This window comes from Dipodomys spectabilis, unplaced genomic scaffold, assembly GCF_019054845.1.
Source record: "Dipodomys spectabilis isolate Male_0828 unplaced genomic scaffold, ASM1905484v1 ptg000365l, whole genome shotgun sequence".
Lineage (NCBI taxonomy): Eukaryota > Metazoa > Chordata > Mammalia > Rodentia > Heteromyidae > Dipodomys > Dipodomys spectabilis.
In genome coordinates, this window is record NW_024871042.1 from 8,039,289 (window position 1) to 8,055,304 (window position 16,016).

Below are 16,016 nucleotides of genomic sequence, written 5' to 3' on the forward strand. Positions count from 1 at the left end.
AACAATGTAGAGCTGAGGCCCAGAGTTCAGACCCTACGACTGGTAAAAAAATAAAAATAAATAAAAAAAGTAATACAGCAGACTTTCCTTCTCTTGAATTTGTAAAACTATGTTCCATGGTTAAAGCAAAATTCTATCACAGACAGTTGTGGTTCTAAATGTATACACAGGAAATATTTAAGATAATTATATATTGAAGAAGGGTAATTAGAGAACTTAAAATGAGTCAGCAGTTCTGTATTTCGCTGGAACTGATTAAAATGGTGATATCATTAGTCTGTCATCAGCTATGTAAACATAATATCCTCGAACACTGAAAAGAGCTATTCAAAGAAATACATTCCAAAGCACCACATCAAGCCAAGTAACCCCTCAAGAAGCCAGGAAAAAGAAAACAGAGAAACAAACAAACCAAAATCCAGCAAAGGTAGAAAGCAAAACATACAACAGCAGAATTAAACTCTAACACATCAGTAATTACATGTATCAGAAATCAGCTAGTTGGAATCCCCATTTTTGGCCAGACAGAAACTGTATGTAGACAGGAGAAAGTCCTCCAGTTATTCTAGGCCCTAATAGATGTTTGCAAGCCGCAGCAATGGGTGACAGCAGGCAATAACGGACAGCCCAAAGCCTTTGACACCTAGGGCAGGGCTTGACTTCTGGGTCTCTGGGTTTGGTTCTGAGGTTCAAAGTGTTATATATCTCTTGACGTTGTGTCTACTTCACTTGGAGGAAGGCTCTTCATCCTGCTGCTGCTGCAACCTCCCCCATTTTCCTCTGCAGCACCCTACATGCAGGCCCTGCCAGCCACCACCTGCCTAAAGTTACATGTTGAAGATCCCCGATGCTCCAGAAGTCCCCTTGCTGCCACTCTTGCCAACACAAACTGATTCTAGTGTTACCAGCTATTGGCCCAATGCCCTTCCTGCCTATGGCTCTCACTGCCCTGCAGATGCTGCTGCTGCTCTTCTCTTCATCTTCCTGGCTCAGCTGCTCTACAAGTGATGAGACTCAGAAGTGTAGACAAGGCGGGCCACTCAAGAGAAGGCTACTGGATCTGCTGCAGCAACACCAGGGGCCAGTTACCAGAGGGTGTCTTTTAGATGTTCACAACCAGCATATAAGGCCAGAAGGGATGTCTGCACCAAGCATGGCAGTCCCTTCATGCAAATGTCCGTATCATTCTTAGATCTTCTTTTGGGCCACCAGGAAGTTAATCCCTCTGGTTTGGGTAGGAATAGCTCTGAAGATTGTGGTGGCAGAAAGTCCAGTTCAAGGTACTTGCTGGGCAGTGTGGTTTGGGTGCTAGCATGATGACAGTCCAGCTGCCTGGCTGGCTCAGGGTAGCCAGGGACTTGGGGAAAGGGTCTAATGGTTGTTAGTGAGATAGTTAAATCTCCCCATCTCCTAACATTCAACATTTAGCACATTTAAATGAAAAATAAACTTTCAAGAGGGTGTTTACATAAACCATTAACAGTATTATAATAGTATTTAGCTGTACTCTAGCAATGTGTAACTCCTGCCTGTTCTCCAAGAGACAAGTGGGTTCCTTCTATCTGTTAAATTCATGTATAATCTAAATTCACTGGTTAAAAGGGACATTGATAGGATAGATTTTATTATTATTTATTTATTTTCCCAGTCCTGGGGCTTGAGCTCAGGGACTGGACACTGTCCCTGAGCTTCTTTTTCTCAAGGTTAGCACTCTACCACTGAGCCACAGCACCACTTCTGGCTTTTTCTGTTATATGCTACTGAGGAATCGAACTCAGGGCTTCATGCATGCTAGGCAAGCACTCTACCACTAAGCCACATTCCCAGCCCCAGATAGATTTTAAAATATAATCAACTGTAAGAAACTCAGGAAGTTTTCTTCAACTATGATATAGGCAGACTTAAAAAAGATAGAAAGATATACATATATATACATATATAAACATTAATCAAAAGAAAGTACAAGAGACCAGTAAGTAGATAACTTCAAAGCAAACACAATTATCAAACACCATGAGGTATATTAAGTAATATTAAAAAGGTCAACAGACTAAGAGCAGTGTTCTAGTGCTATAACATATGAGAAGCAAAGACTGACAGAATGAAAGAAAAGATGAACAAGCTACAATGACAGCTGGAAACTTCAAAATACAGCTCTTATAGTGAGGACTAGACAGGAAATAAGCAAGAATATAGAACCCAATATTCTATAACACAACAGCTCGAAGCAACATCGAAGAGAACAGACCAACACAAAGCATTGGTGGCTTATGCCTGTAATCCTAGCTACTCAAGAGGCTAAGATCTGAGGATCATGTCTGAAGTCAGTTGAGGCAGGATATTCTTAATTCCAATTAACCATCAAAATAGCTGGAAGTGGAGCTGTGGTTAAAGTGGTAGAGTGCTAGCTTTGAGCAAAAAAGCTCAGGGACAGTGCCCAGGATCTGACTTCAAGTCTCAGGACCTGGACAACCACAGCCACAACAACAAACCAGACCACCCTACAATAGCAGTACCTCAAAACACATACCAACACAGACTATATTCTGAACCATAAAATAACCCTGAACAAATCTGTAAGACAGTTACTAGTCAAAATTTATTCTGGATGTATTCTAGATAAGATTAACATCAGAATCAGCAGAATGCATAAAGCAGATTATACTCCCTAAAGTAGATGGTTCTACTTAATCTACTGACTACATAAAACAGAGGGTAAGTAAAGAACAATTCAGCTGGGTGCCAGTGGCTCATACCTGTGATCCTAGCTACTCAGGAGGCTGAGATCTGAGGATTGCGGCTCAAAGACAGCCCGAGCAGGAAACTCCATGAGACTCTATTTTTCTTTTTTTTGGGGGGGGGAGGGTCTGGTCATGGGGCCTAAACTCTGGGTCTGGGCGCTGTCCCTCAGCTCTTCAGCTCAAGGCTAGCACTCTACCACTTGAGCCACAGCGCCACTTCCGGCTTTTTTTTTTTCCTTCTGCTTATGTGGTGCTGAGGAATCGAACCCAGGGCGGTAAGCATGCAAGGCAAGCACTCTACCACTGAGCCAACTTCCCAGCCCTCCATGAGACTCTTATCTCCAATTAACCACCAGAAGACCAAAAGTGGTGCTGTGGCTCAAGTGGTAGAATGCTCACCTTGAGCTGAAGAGCTCAGGGACAGTGCCCAGGCTCAGAGTTCAAGCCCCATGACCAACAGCAACAACAAAAAGAACAATTAATATTCAATGCCTGACTGGCCTAGAGTTGAAACACTGGTCTTCTCCTGCTTTTGGACTTAGACACAGACTTGGACTGGAACTAACACCATCTGATCTTGATCCTTAGCTTGCTGACTCAAGACAATGGGCCTCATCAGCCTCCACCAAGAGAGTCAACTCCTTATACTCATCTTTCCCTCTCCTTTCTCTATGCACTGTGCACATGCATGCACACATACATCCGTATTGGCTCTGTTTCTCTAGAAAACCCTAATAAACTCTTTTTTAAAAACTAGTATACGGTAATCAGTCAGGAGCAGATATCATTGTGACATTTCCATGCATGTTTACACTGTATTTCAATCAACTTTCTCCTATCTTATCACTCTTCCTTATCCCCTCCTTTCTAAAACAATTGCAATAGGTTTTATTTTTCTATTTTCAGACAGGCAACCAATCTACTTGGACTACTGCCCCACCTTTAGTATACTCTTTAACTACACATTCAGAAGTACTATTAAAATGCAAGATGACTTCTTTGGAGAGATTAGCAAACTGATTTGAAAATCTGTGTGGAAATGTTAAGATAAAGTCTAGCTCAAACAATCTTGAGAAAAAAGAAAAAATTGTAAGTAAGTTCTTGATGTCACCATTTCTATAAAGATACAATGACAAAAAGTACAAAGATAATCAGACCAATGGAGTAGAAAACCTGGAAACAAGCCCTTATAGGTTGGGTTTCAGTAAGGAGCTCAGGACCATTCAGCAGAAAATAGTCTATTCAACAAACAAAGTGAGGTAAACTGGGTTTCTACATGCAAGAGAATGAAGCTGTATGCTTATCTAATATGCACATAAATAAAATAATTCAAAATGTAATAAAGACAAGCCTAAGAGCTAACACTAAAAAGCTCATAGAATAAATCATAGGGCGAGAGTTTTATAACATTTGATTTGGCCGTTTTCTTGGATATCACACCAAAGGCAAAGAAAACAGATGATAAAAACAAACTGGACTTCAGGAAACTTAAAAATGTTTGTCAGGCAAAGGACATGATAATAGAATATAAAGGAAACCCAAAGAATGTGAGGAATTATTTCCAAATCACTTATCTGATAAGGGACTAATATTAAAGATAAAGCAATCTTAAAACTCAACACTGAAAAACAACTCAATTAGAAACTAAGAGAGGACTCATTACCAAAAGCGTGAAAAAGACAACCTATGCAAAGAGAAAATATTTGCCAATAATAAATCTGATAGGGGTTAATATCCAGAATATATAGAAAGTGCCTACAGTTCTACAACAAAAAGAGAAAAACCAATTAAAAGATTGGCAGACACCGGGCGCCGGTGGCTCATGCCTGTAATCCTAGCTACTCAGGAGGCTGAGATCTGAGGATCGAGGTTCAAAGCCAGTCCAGGCAGGGAAATCCGTGAAACTCTTATTTCCAATAAACTACCAGAAAACCGGAAGTGGCACTGTAGCTCAAGTGGTAGAGCGCTCGCCTTGAGCTGAAGAGCTGAGGGATAGCGCTCAGGCCCAGAGTTCAAGCCCCACAACCAAAAAAAAAAAAAAAAAAAAGATTGGCAGAGGACTTGGATGGGTATTTCTCTAAAGAAGAAGAAACTGATCCATAAATACATGAAAAGATGTATCACTAATCATTGAGAAATCCAAACCAAAACTGCAATGACAACACTTCACGCTCATTAATATCAAATTAATATGAAATTAATATAAAAAATAAAGCAAGTGTTGGTGAGGATGTACAGAAACTGGAGGATTGTATATGGCTTGTAGAAATGCTAAATGATGCAGCACGGGAGTATAATGGTTCCTTAAAACAGCAATACGGGGCTTCCCACATAGGCCCAGCAGTTACAATTCCATCCCAAAGCATAGAATAATGAGAACAGAAAACGCATCCTTATAAAAATCTAAATGCAAATGTTCCTAATAGTATTCTTTATAGCTCTAAATGTCATCAATTTATGATGAATATATGATGGGTATTATTTGAAAAGCAACAAAGTACTGATACACTCACAGTACTAATGAACCTTGAAAATGTCACATTAAAGAATCCAATCACACAGGACACATGTTGCATGATTTCACATATATTTAAGGTTTAGGAATGGGAAAATCCACAGAGACAGAAAACAGGTTGGTTTTCAGGGTCTGGGAGGAAAGGGGAATGGAGCAGTGGGCTTTTGTGGGGAGTGATGAAAATGTCGTAGAATTAGGTAGTGGACATGACTTAATGAATATAATAACGGCCACTGAGCTTACTCACTAGAAAGATGAACTACATGAAGTGTGTATTCTCTCAATTAAAAAAAGTTAAATAAAGCACTGAACATGAAAGAACCATCTGGTTTCTAGCTGAGGGGATAGCAGTACCCTCACCTGCTCGTAGATTTCAATGGCTTTCTGGTACTGCTCCAGTTGTGCGGCGTAGGCTGCCACCTTCAGCAGACACTTGTTAGCTGAGCTAAAATTAAGGACCAGAGCAGAGTAAGCAACAACCCACATGAAAAATAAGAGACGACTGTTCATGGATCCCAGGTACATGAGGATATTTGCATTTGGTACAAAAACAGATGACTTGTCTTTTATCACCATACTAAAACTCATTTATTAATATTAAAAACATGAATACTTGCCTGTTAGACTCTTCTCCTTTGTAATAATCAGCAGATTGTTCATAATGTGCAATAGCCTGAAAATAAATACACTTCATTCACAAACAGTTCATTTGAAGAGCTGCATTTAAAACTATGTTTATAGCCCAGTGTGGTTGTTCAAGCCTATAATTCTAACTATTTGGGAGATGGAGGAAGGAGGTTTTCCTTTAAGGCTGCCCTCAAAGACCAAGACCCTATCTGAAAAACAAACTAAACAAAAGCAAAAGGATGAGACATGGATCAAACAGTAAAGCTCTTGCCTAGTGAGTATGAGGCTTGGAGTTCAATCCTCAGTCAGTACTGTCAAAATAAGCCATTACATTTGTGCAGCTATTTCTTTATTTCTTTTTCTTTTTTTTTTTTTTCGGTTGGTTGTGGGGCTTGAACTCAGGGCCTGGGTGCTTTCCCTGTGCTCTTCAGCTCAAGGCAAGCACTCTACTGCTTGAGCCACAGCGCCACTTCTGGTTTTCTAGAGGTTTATTGGAGGTAAAATTCTCATGGAGTTTCCTATCCGGGCTGGCTTTGAACTGTGATCCTAAGATCTCAGCCTCCTGAGTAGCTAGGATTACAGTGTGAGTCACTGGTGCCCAGCTCTTTATTTTTTTGTCGGTCATAGGGCCTGAACTTTGGGCCTGGATACTGTCCCTCAGCTCTTCAGCTCAAGGCCACCGCTCTACCACTTGAGCCACTTCTGGCTTTTTCTGTTTATGTGTTGCTGAGGAATCGAACCCAGGGCCTCATGCATGCAAGGCAAGCACTCTACCACTGAGCCACCTTCCCAGTCCATGTGTATATATTTCTTCTAGAACTCAACCCTATTCTAGCAGTCATCTTCCACAACTTGGCCTACTTTATTTAGTAAATACAGGGAAAGCATATACCTCTGTAAACCTATAGTGCTAGAATGCTCCCTATTAATCAAATTTTTTTTTTCTTCCCCACAGCAAACACCCAGTTATACCATCTTCCTAGCCTCCACTGTGGTAAAGGTGGTCAGGTGGCTAGTTCTTTTTCATGGAATATAAACAGCCATTTTCAGGCTGGGGATACACACACATCTTACTCTACACTATTCTTCAGATTTCTGACGATTCCCATAAGCTAGAATGGCAATAACCAACTCTAGTGTAATATTGGAAGTCACAGATTTCTAAATAATCTCAGCCTGCCTTCTAAATAACCTCAAAGGTCAGAATGTAACCTAATCCTAGTGTACCTACCACTATAAATGCACAACAGCTACACCAGATGGTATTTCAGAAAGGAGTGAAGCACTGCTAGACCTGCAGCACTGACTGCTCTCAAAACCACAGAGGTTCAGGGAAACCAAGCAATAGGACAAGGTAGAACACATAGCTGCTGGAGCTGGAACTGTGCAAAGCAGCTGAGAAGAGCTGCATGAGTATATTTCTGTTTCCAGCTACATTTTATGGGGAATGAATGCTGGAAGGGATTAGCTGGTTTGCAAGCAGGTATGAAAGGCAATAGGCCACATCTAGAGATAAGGGTCTCATAAAATTGGAAAAAAACAGTGACTGCTATATCCCACATGGGAAGAGGTAAGTAAGTCTGCAAATGCTTTACGCCAGAAATCTGGAAAACTTCTGCAACAGGTCAGATAATAAGTATCTTGGATCTTGTGAGTCAAATCATCTCTGTGGCAGTGCAGTCCCCGATAGTATGGCCATGAACACAAAAATGATTATGGCTGCATATAAGGATACTTTATTCTTGAACAATGACATTTCAATTTCACATTATTATTATTATTATTATTGCTTATGTGGTGCTGAGGAATCGAACCCAGGGCCTCATGCATGCAAGGCAAGCGCTCTACCACTGAGCCACCTTCCCAGCCTTCACATTATTTTTATGTGTCACAAAATGCTTTTTCTCTAAGTGAAAAAAAACAATGCAAAAACTATTCTTAGCTTGCAGGCACAAAGATACAAGGTTGGTAGGCCCTTGCTTTAAATTACAGAAGTTTCTCAATAAGCCCCAGAGAGAGCTAGCAGCATACAAAGATCAGATTAAAGGTACTAGGCACAGGCTCAAGAAAACAGTAAATAAAAGGCTTGGAAACTATGTCAGAATACCATTTAGGGCTTTGTTTCCTGCCACAAGGAATGGACTAGAAGCAAATAAGGGTTGGCCTGTAGACAGTACATAGACAGTAGCAATAGCCACCAGAGCAGCACCATCTCTGACGTCACAGGAAGAAGGCAGAAGAGCCTTCTGTAGTGCGGAGTACCTACACCATTCAACTTTGCACACTTTTATAAAAAAAATAAAAAACAACGGACATGTTTACTGTTTTGGAAAGATCGGGTTCACTTAAGTCTATCCTAATTAATATGCAAATTATTTTTACCTGACAATGTGCATCTTCTCCTACTGAAACGCAGGCTCTATAAGGGCAGATTCCAGAACTGCTGCTCACCACTACAGCCCTGAGCCTAGTTTATAATGCCTAGCATAGGGTAGGTGCTGAGTGAATAAACATAAACAACACCACAAATGAAAAGCCCCCTACTGAACTACTGCCAATATTTTGATTAATTTGGAATGTTAGGAAAAAATGCTTTTCAATGTATTGATGGTTACTTAAGAAACAACAACAAAAAACCCTTCTTGGGGCTAAAGATGTACCTCAGTGGTAGAGTATACTTATTAACATACACAAGTCCCTGCTCTCCCCACCACAAAACAACCCCTTCTTTGAACTGTTCTCCTGCTCTGAAGTATGTAGTATAGTTTCCCATTGTAATCAAACACAGTAAAATTTTTGAAAAGCAAAACATAACAAAAAATCATTCTGTAGAGTAAATGATTATAAAACCTCTTCTGGAAGAGGTTAAATGTCCAATGGACTCTTAACAGGAGGTGAAATCTTCCAGGCACAAGCAGGCGAATGCTCTGCTCTACCTGCTGTCTCTGCTTCTGATGCTTTCATGCTTAAGAGTCCGCTATGTAGGTGAAATAGCCTCAAAGACCCCTTCCATGGGAACAGTGCTTTTAGAACAAATGCTCTGAGACAGGATCTAATGGTCAGCCTGTCATATATGTCTAACCTAGCTTTAGTAGACAGTTTTAAATTATGCTCTTCAACAGCTGAAAAGAAAATTGAGTCAGAGCTCCCCTGGATCATTTAAAAACACCATCTAAAGAGGATTCATATGGCTGGGTTTACCATTTTACCTCATGAAATTAAAAGTAGAAACTGAGTTCATGAAATGTCACACTTTACTGACCAATAGCTTAACTCTGAATCAGGGAATAAGCTCTGGGTAGTATTAATAGAGAGTCAATCTATTTGTAATAAATCAGATACAAGGTAACTTGGTGAAAGTGATTTTTCAAACATAAGCTTCATATACCATTGATCGCATTTTTTTTGGAAGAAGGAAAGAGATGGCAATGATGTTTGTAAATAATGCAGGAGCCCAAAATAAGGAAACATAATGAGCTAACCCAAGTGTATATGTATAGTAATATGCTTGAAAAAAATTTTTGAGGCTGGTTTTACTGTATAGTCAGGCTGACCTCGAACTCCAAATCTTCCTTCCTCTACTTTTTGAGTGCTAATATTACAGGCATGTACTGCCACTTCAGGTCCATGCTTTCTAAAACTTTAACAGAACAGACCACAGGAGTGAAAATAGTGCCACCTACTGGCAAAGCATAGAATGGCAGAAACATGAGGGGTATTTTATTTTATTTTATTTTATTTTTTGGGTCTGGTGGTGGGGCCTGAACTCTGGGCCTGGGAGCTGTCCCTCAGCTCTTAAGCTCAAGGCTAGCGCTCTACCACTTGAGCCACAGTGCCACTTCCGGCTTTTTTTTTTTTTTTTGCTTATGTGGTGCTGAGGAATCGAACCCAAGGCCTCAGGCATGCAAGGCAAGCGCTCTACCACTGAGCCACCTTCCCAGCCCACATGAGGGGTATTTTATTTTATTTTATTTATTTATTTTTTGTGTGAGGGGTATTTTAGAAGCTGCTTTGACAAATCAAAGGGAAAAAACATTGTGTTACAGATAATTATACTCTGGTGGCAGAAATGACATGACACTGAGGGGTCTGGACCCAAGTGCTCTTCTGATTGTCATGAACTAGAAAACTAATCCAGGAAGACATTGGTGCAGTGTTTGTCTCTGAAAGACTCACTCAACCTCAATAAAGGTACATGCCCATCACAGGCACTCTGACCAAGCAAAGACCCCAGACACACCAACTCGGTATCCTTGTGTTCCATCACTAGGCCCACACCAGAGAACAACTGAGGGTTCTGCTCCAGGCTCCTTTACCTTTACTCGGGATCCACAGATAACCCCAGAGGTTATCTCAGGTTATCTCAGAGGCACATGCCAGGGCACGGGTCACGGTCTCCTCAGCAAGACATGACATGGCAATGGGACAGGGACAAACATTGAGTAGGGTGTGATGAGTAGGAGCACGTTTTGTGCTGAATAACAAAAGGTGGTGGTCAGCATGTCAAAAGGGCCTCCATGTTAACCATGGGGCTCCAGACTTAGTGCTGCCTCAAATATGAAATGGGGATGTGGTCTGCTTATTCAGTTGCAATTTATTTAGGGCCCCCTATCTTCTGGGACCTTAGTACCTATCAGAGAAATGGGGGCAAATCTCTCTACTGACACAGGCACCACATCCAGCAGAGGGCAAGGGACACAAATACTAGGAACAATGAGCAAGTATATACTAACATATGATAAAAGGTGACACATGTTGCATGATTAGAGAAAAAATGAGTGAGGTATTCATGTGTGGTGGAGAAATAATCCTGTGGGTTATGAATTTAACTGTACAGCCCTTATAGGCCTCAGGGAAAAGGTGATACAATGAAGAGAAACATGGAAAAGTCAGCCACTGGGACTTGGAGGTTGTGAAGTTAGCCATACGGACATGTAAGGTGGCTGAGTGGGCAGAGAGACAGATGGATGTGTGGTGCACACCTGTAACCCCAGCACTTGGGAGGCAGAGGCAGAAGGATTTCAAATTCTAGGGCAGCCTTGATCACATAGTGAGAGTCTATCTCAAAAACAAACAAACAAAGGTCCTGGGGGGTGGATGTTGGGGATTTAAGCTCAGTGGAAGAGCACTTGCCTGGCAAGGCCCAAGTTTGATCCTCAGCTCTAGTGGAGGGGCAGGAGCCCATCTCGCATGTGTACAAAGCAGCAAAGAAGCCATGGTGGCAGGAACAAGGGACAGCAAGGAAAACTGATATACAGAGATGCATGAGGAGCATAGACAGGGCGGGAGGAGCAATCCAGTGGGGTGACAAAGGCTGATTACATGGCTCCTTCTGCTCCTGTGAGCAAAGGTGGTGCTAATAAGAGCTGGAAGCAATGCAGAAACTGCATCTTCACAGGATTCACAAAGTTCATGCTGGTTTCTCAGTTACAGAAGGGCTTGGCATGGGCAGGGGGAACGGAAGTGAGGAGACCAGGTAGGAGGCTCCTATGGTGATGTAGTGAAGCTGGAACTGAGAAGTGCTGAGACTGAAGAGCAGGAGGACAGCCCACAGAAACTGCTCACCTGTTGGATGAAGAGTGGGGAAAAGACATGGTAGCCTGGCATTTGAGGGGGAAGATTGAGGTGGGTATGGCACTTGAGCTCTTACCCCAAGGCCTTGAGATGACAGTTGGACCTAAGTGGAAAGGTGAGCAGGTGGGTGGGTTTCACCGGGAGTTTGGAGCAAATCTGGGCTGCAGACAGACTTGCATTTCGCTGGCACACAGACAGAAAAGCAGCACCGCCAGAGGTGCTTCACCGTCTTCCCAGAGCCTCAAGAGACCTTCACTACATGACTGAAAATTACTTTGGTCATACTAATGTTCTGATATGAATTAGTGTACAAACAGTGGCTGAATTTGGTTAAGTCTCAACAGCTATCTTGTCTTAAACACTCATTCCAGCAAAGCACCCCTACTACCCAGCCAGCCACTCCCAGAAGTCTCAGGAGACCCCCATGATACTGCAAGCATTCAATCACTGAAGACAGGGAAGGCCCCTGGAGTCTTCCTTCCACTTTCTTTGCCACTTGCAGAGCTGTGTCCCACACTTACCTTCTCGATGTCCACGAGCTCAGTCTCATAGATCTCAGCAATAGTGATGTGGTGCTTCGCTGCAATTGTAAACCTTCCCTAGGAGGAAAAATCCAGAGTCAGACATATGTTTTACCTATGTGAATGCCAAGCAGAGTTTTGAAACAGAAAAACAATCAAACATAATGACTCTAAGCCATGTTAGGGATTCCACCCCATAGCCACTCAAGCAAAGCAACATCTTACCATGTCTGTGTAAATGTCGATGGCTGCATTTAAGCAGTTGATAGCCTCTGAAGCGTAGGCATTTAAGAAAAACAATGAAAAATCCATTCAGTCAAAGAGGGTTCAGGTGAGCCTGTCTTCTTGGCTGTTATTAGAGGGTAATGAGGTACAATTTGGGTAGGAGGATGGGCAGGTCAGTTAATAAAGCAAACACAAATCATGCACAAGTCCAAGTTCATGAGCATGGCTTTGTTCCTAGCAGCTAAAGGCTGATTTAAGGAAATGTGGCTGGAGTATTAATTGGCTCAGTGCTCTTAACCTTAAAGTGAAAACTGCATCCAAGGAGGCAGACTGTGTTACAAAGACAACAAGACTATGGGGATTGTCACCAACACTGATACACCATGTCTGCTAATACATGAAGTAAATGTATTGTTCATTAATGTCATGTGAATATATATTAATTTTAGAAGATGGTGTTGCTTAATAAGAAAGGCCAGTTCAATCGATTCTACCATTTACGTGGCTGCAATCAATAGAGATGCTTGTTTAGACAGCTCAGACACGTTCAAAGGTGCTAACTTGTGGTATACTAATGTATCCAAAAAAAGGAAGAAAAAAAATCTAATAAATGATCATGTTAATTAATCACATTAATTTCCTGAAACAGTAAGCCAAGAAATTTCCTGTCACCAAGTAGGTATTTATACTGCTGGCCTATGACGGACAGCTCCAAGTTAATTGCTTTTGGTTTGAAAGAGGCACAATGAGGCAAAGCTTTACTTAAGAATTAGAAAGATATCTACAACAATAACAATTAAAAGCAATTTCCCTTTAAACTATATAAACTACATGAATTCACTGTTACACCTTTAAAAATACAGGGAAAAAAAACACCCCAGAGTAAACATGATTTGCCTCTAACTCTACAGACACACGGTTAAATGTAGGAATCGGTTTTTCTTTCTATGTTTTGGATGCATTTCTATGTGTACATACTTGTTTTCTGAAATTGTAATCATTCAGTCTTATGGGGTTCTTTAATAACCTTGGGAACATTTTATTAAGTCATGAAGGGCCTTTGAAACCAGGGATTTTTTTTAAAGACAAGGTCTTGCTGTAGAGTCCAAGCTGTCCACTGTCCTGCTTGTTTCCTGAATGTTGGGATAATAGGTGGCACCTCTACCTGAGGCTTGCAGGCAGGGATTTTACTGCCCGCGTCATGTTCTAAAATACTGATCCACTACAACCATACCATTCTACATCTCCTTCTCACACGGACTATATCATTTATCACTTTAGGAAAAAAAAACTGTGATTAATCTTTATATAAAAGCCCTCGAAATACCGTATTTCTGTATGACTTATTCATAAAAATTGGGACTTACGTGTTAAACAAAATGAGCTAGAAGCAAACAAAAATAGAAAGAAAAATAGGAGACTCAAACGTATTCATGTATAAATGCGAGAAAAAGATATGAATACTTTTAATTGCAAAGTAAAATTACCTAATGAAAACAATGATAGTTCTAAATTTTCACCACTTTACATATCTAATTTTATTTTTTTCTCCTTAAGATACTTTAGAAAAATACTTCTTAAAAGTGAGGACAGGCAGGATGACTTAAACCTGTAATCTCAGCTATATGAAAGTGGAAACCAGAAAGATCACCGGTTCAAGGCTAGCCTGGGCAAACATTTGTTGAGATCTTGTATCAATAAGCTGGGCGTGGTAACATATACCTGTGACCCCAACTATGCAGAGACTGTAGATGGGACTGTCTCAGTCTGGGTAAGGAGTTGGGGGAAGCAAGACTTTTCCTGAGAAATAAAGCAAAAAACACTGGGGACATAGATCAAGCGAGACAGCACCTGCCTAGCAAATGTGAGGCCATGAGTTCCAACCCTAATACCACCAAAATAAAACAAAGCAAGATCAAAATGAGTGCTAGGTGCCTAAGGCATGTTTTTAACAAGTAGATATTACCATTTCCCACTAAGTAGGTCTTAAAATTCAATGAGTATTTAGGAGGAAGGGAACACTAGAATTTTCTTGTTAGTACAGGAATATATTTCATAAAATTGAAATACAGGAGCCAGGTGTGGCTGTCATACCAACTTGGGAGGTAGAGGCAAGAAGACCACAACTCCCAAGATCAGCCTGGGCTACAAAGTAAGACTTTGTCTTAAAAAACAATAGATATAAGAAGTCTTAGATAAAATTAAAGGTAATTTACACAAAGTTCTCTATAATTCAACAGAAAATTGAACTTAAGAAAATGGTGTTGACAACTAAACAGCCAAGATCAAATAAAGCATTTTCCTAAAAGCCCCCAAAGTTCCTAAAGTTCTCTATTTTACCAAAATACAAAACTCTCATTTACTAGGACTCAAATGGACCACACGCATTGATCGACCTTAACTCTGAAGAGAACACTGGCTAGTCAATTACACAGAGAGGGAGGTGTTGCCCTACCTTGAGGGTCTGCTTTCTTGTAGGCATTTCCGGCATCCACAAAGCTGGTAGCAGAGTCATGTTTGCTCTGAAGCTGCATGTGGAGCTTGGCGGCTTGACAAAATGCATTTCCTGCAGCTGAAGAAGAGGCCACAGTTAAACCCAGAGGAGTAAGTCTCCTGAAGAACAGGCCTGGCTTGAAGACTGGCCCTGACTAAAAAGCTAACAGTTCCCTGAGATAGAGCAGTCTAGTAGGAGGTTTCTGCAAACATGGCCAAGTGCATATGCTTTTCCATCAGTCCCACAGGGCTTGTCAATGGCCCTAGACACCCTTTTCTGGTCCACCGTTCAATGTCAGTTCTATCCCATATTCATAAAACAAATATCCAAATTTGTTTCCAGCTATAAATAATTAAAGGAAGGCAAAACATTGAAGCCAAGGATACTTGTTTATACTTTCAAACCTGAGTATCCACAGGACCTATTTGTCATCATTGAAGAAGCTGATCTGTACTGGATAAAAGCATAATTAAGAATGTCACAGAACTGCCAAGCATGGTGAGATACACCTATAATTCCGATACTTGGTAGGCTGAGTCAGGAGAAAGGAAAGCAAATTAAGAGATCTTCCTCAGCTACATAGTGAGGCCCTGTCTTAAAAAAGAAAGAAAGAAAAAAAGGAAGTTCCTAAACCTTAAGGCTTATTTTTATTTTATTTGAGCTCAAGGTCTGGGAGCTGTCTCTGAGATTCTTTTTACTAAGGCTAGCACTCTTGCACTTGAGCCATACCTGTTTTTAGTGGCTAACTGGAGATGAGTCTCAACAGACTTTTCTTGCCCTGGCTGGCTTGGAACCATCATCCTCACAGCTTCAATCCACCATCCTCAGATCTCAATCTCCTGAGTAGGACTGCAGGATTGCAGGATTGAGACAACAGGGCCTGGCTTAGGTCTTTTGTTTTTGTTTAATTGTTGTTATGGTTTGGATATCTAGTAACACTCCCCCTTCAACCCTCACAAAAGACTCTTGTATTAAAGGGCTGGTTCACACCTTGTGATGCTATTTTGAAAGGTTATGGAAATTTCAAAAGTAAAACTTTTGACCAGAGGAAGCTGGTCCTAGGGGGCTCTATCAGGGAAACCTTCTCTCTCTCCCTTTCTCTGCTTCTTGACTGCTAGGTGGTAATGAACCTCCTCTTCCACATGTTCCTGCCACCATCATGTACAGGGTCAGGCAATCATGAAATCAATAATCTCTTCCCTTGTTAGGCTGTTCTCTCTGTATTTTGTTCACAGCCCTCACTAGCATGAACATGAAGTGGCACCCACTGCTATGCTAAACTTTTGCTTTAAATTTATTTGTAAAAAATATAACATCTG

The 16,016-nt window shown here is 41.1% G+C and overlaps 1 protein-coding gene across 2 annotated transcripts in view; it reads right to left on the reverse strand.

Annotated features, from left to right (window-relative positions):
• Positions 1–16,016, reverse strand: part of Napb (NSF attachment protein beta) — a 39,216-nt gene that overhangs the window by 4,754 nt on the left and 18,446 nt on the right. Inside the window, exons 3-7 of one of the 2 annotated variants that reach the window (XM_042666486.1) lie at positions 14,659–14,775; positions 12,204–12,250; positions 11,979–12,056; positions 5,874–5,929; positions 5,617–5,701 (exon numbers count right to left, since the gene is read on the reverse strand). In XM_042666486.1, the coding sequence (XP_042522420.1) occupies positions 5,617–5,701; positions 5,874–5,929; positions 11,979–12,056; positions 12,204–12,250; positions 14,659–14,775 (383 nt within the window). Of the gene's footprint in view, positions 1–5,616; positions 5,702–5,873; positions 5,930–11,978; positions 12,057–12,203; positions 12,251–14,658; positions 14,776–16,016 lie in introns of those variants that run through there. The other variant, XM_042666488.1, reaches the window with a different exon arrangement.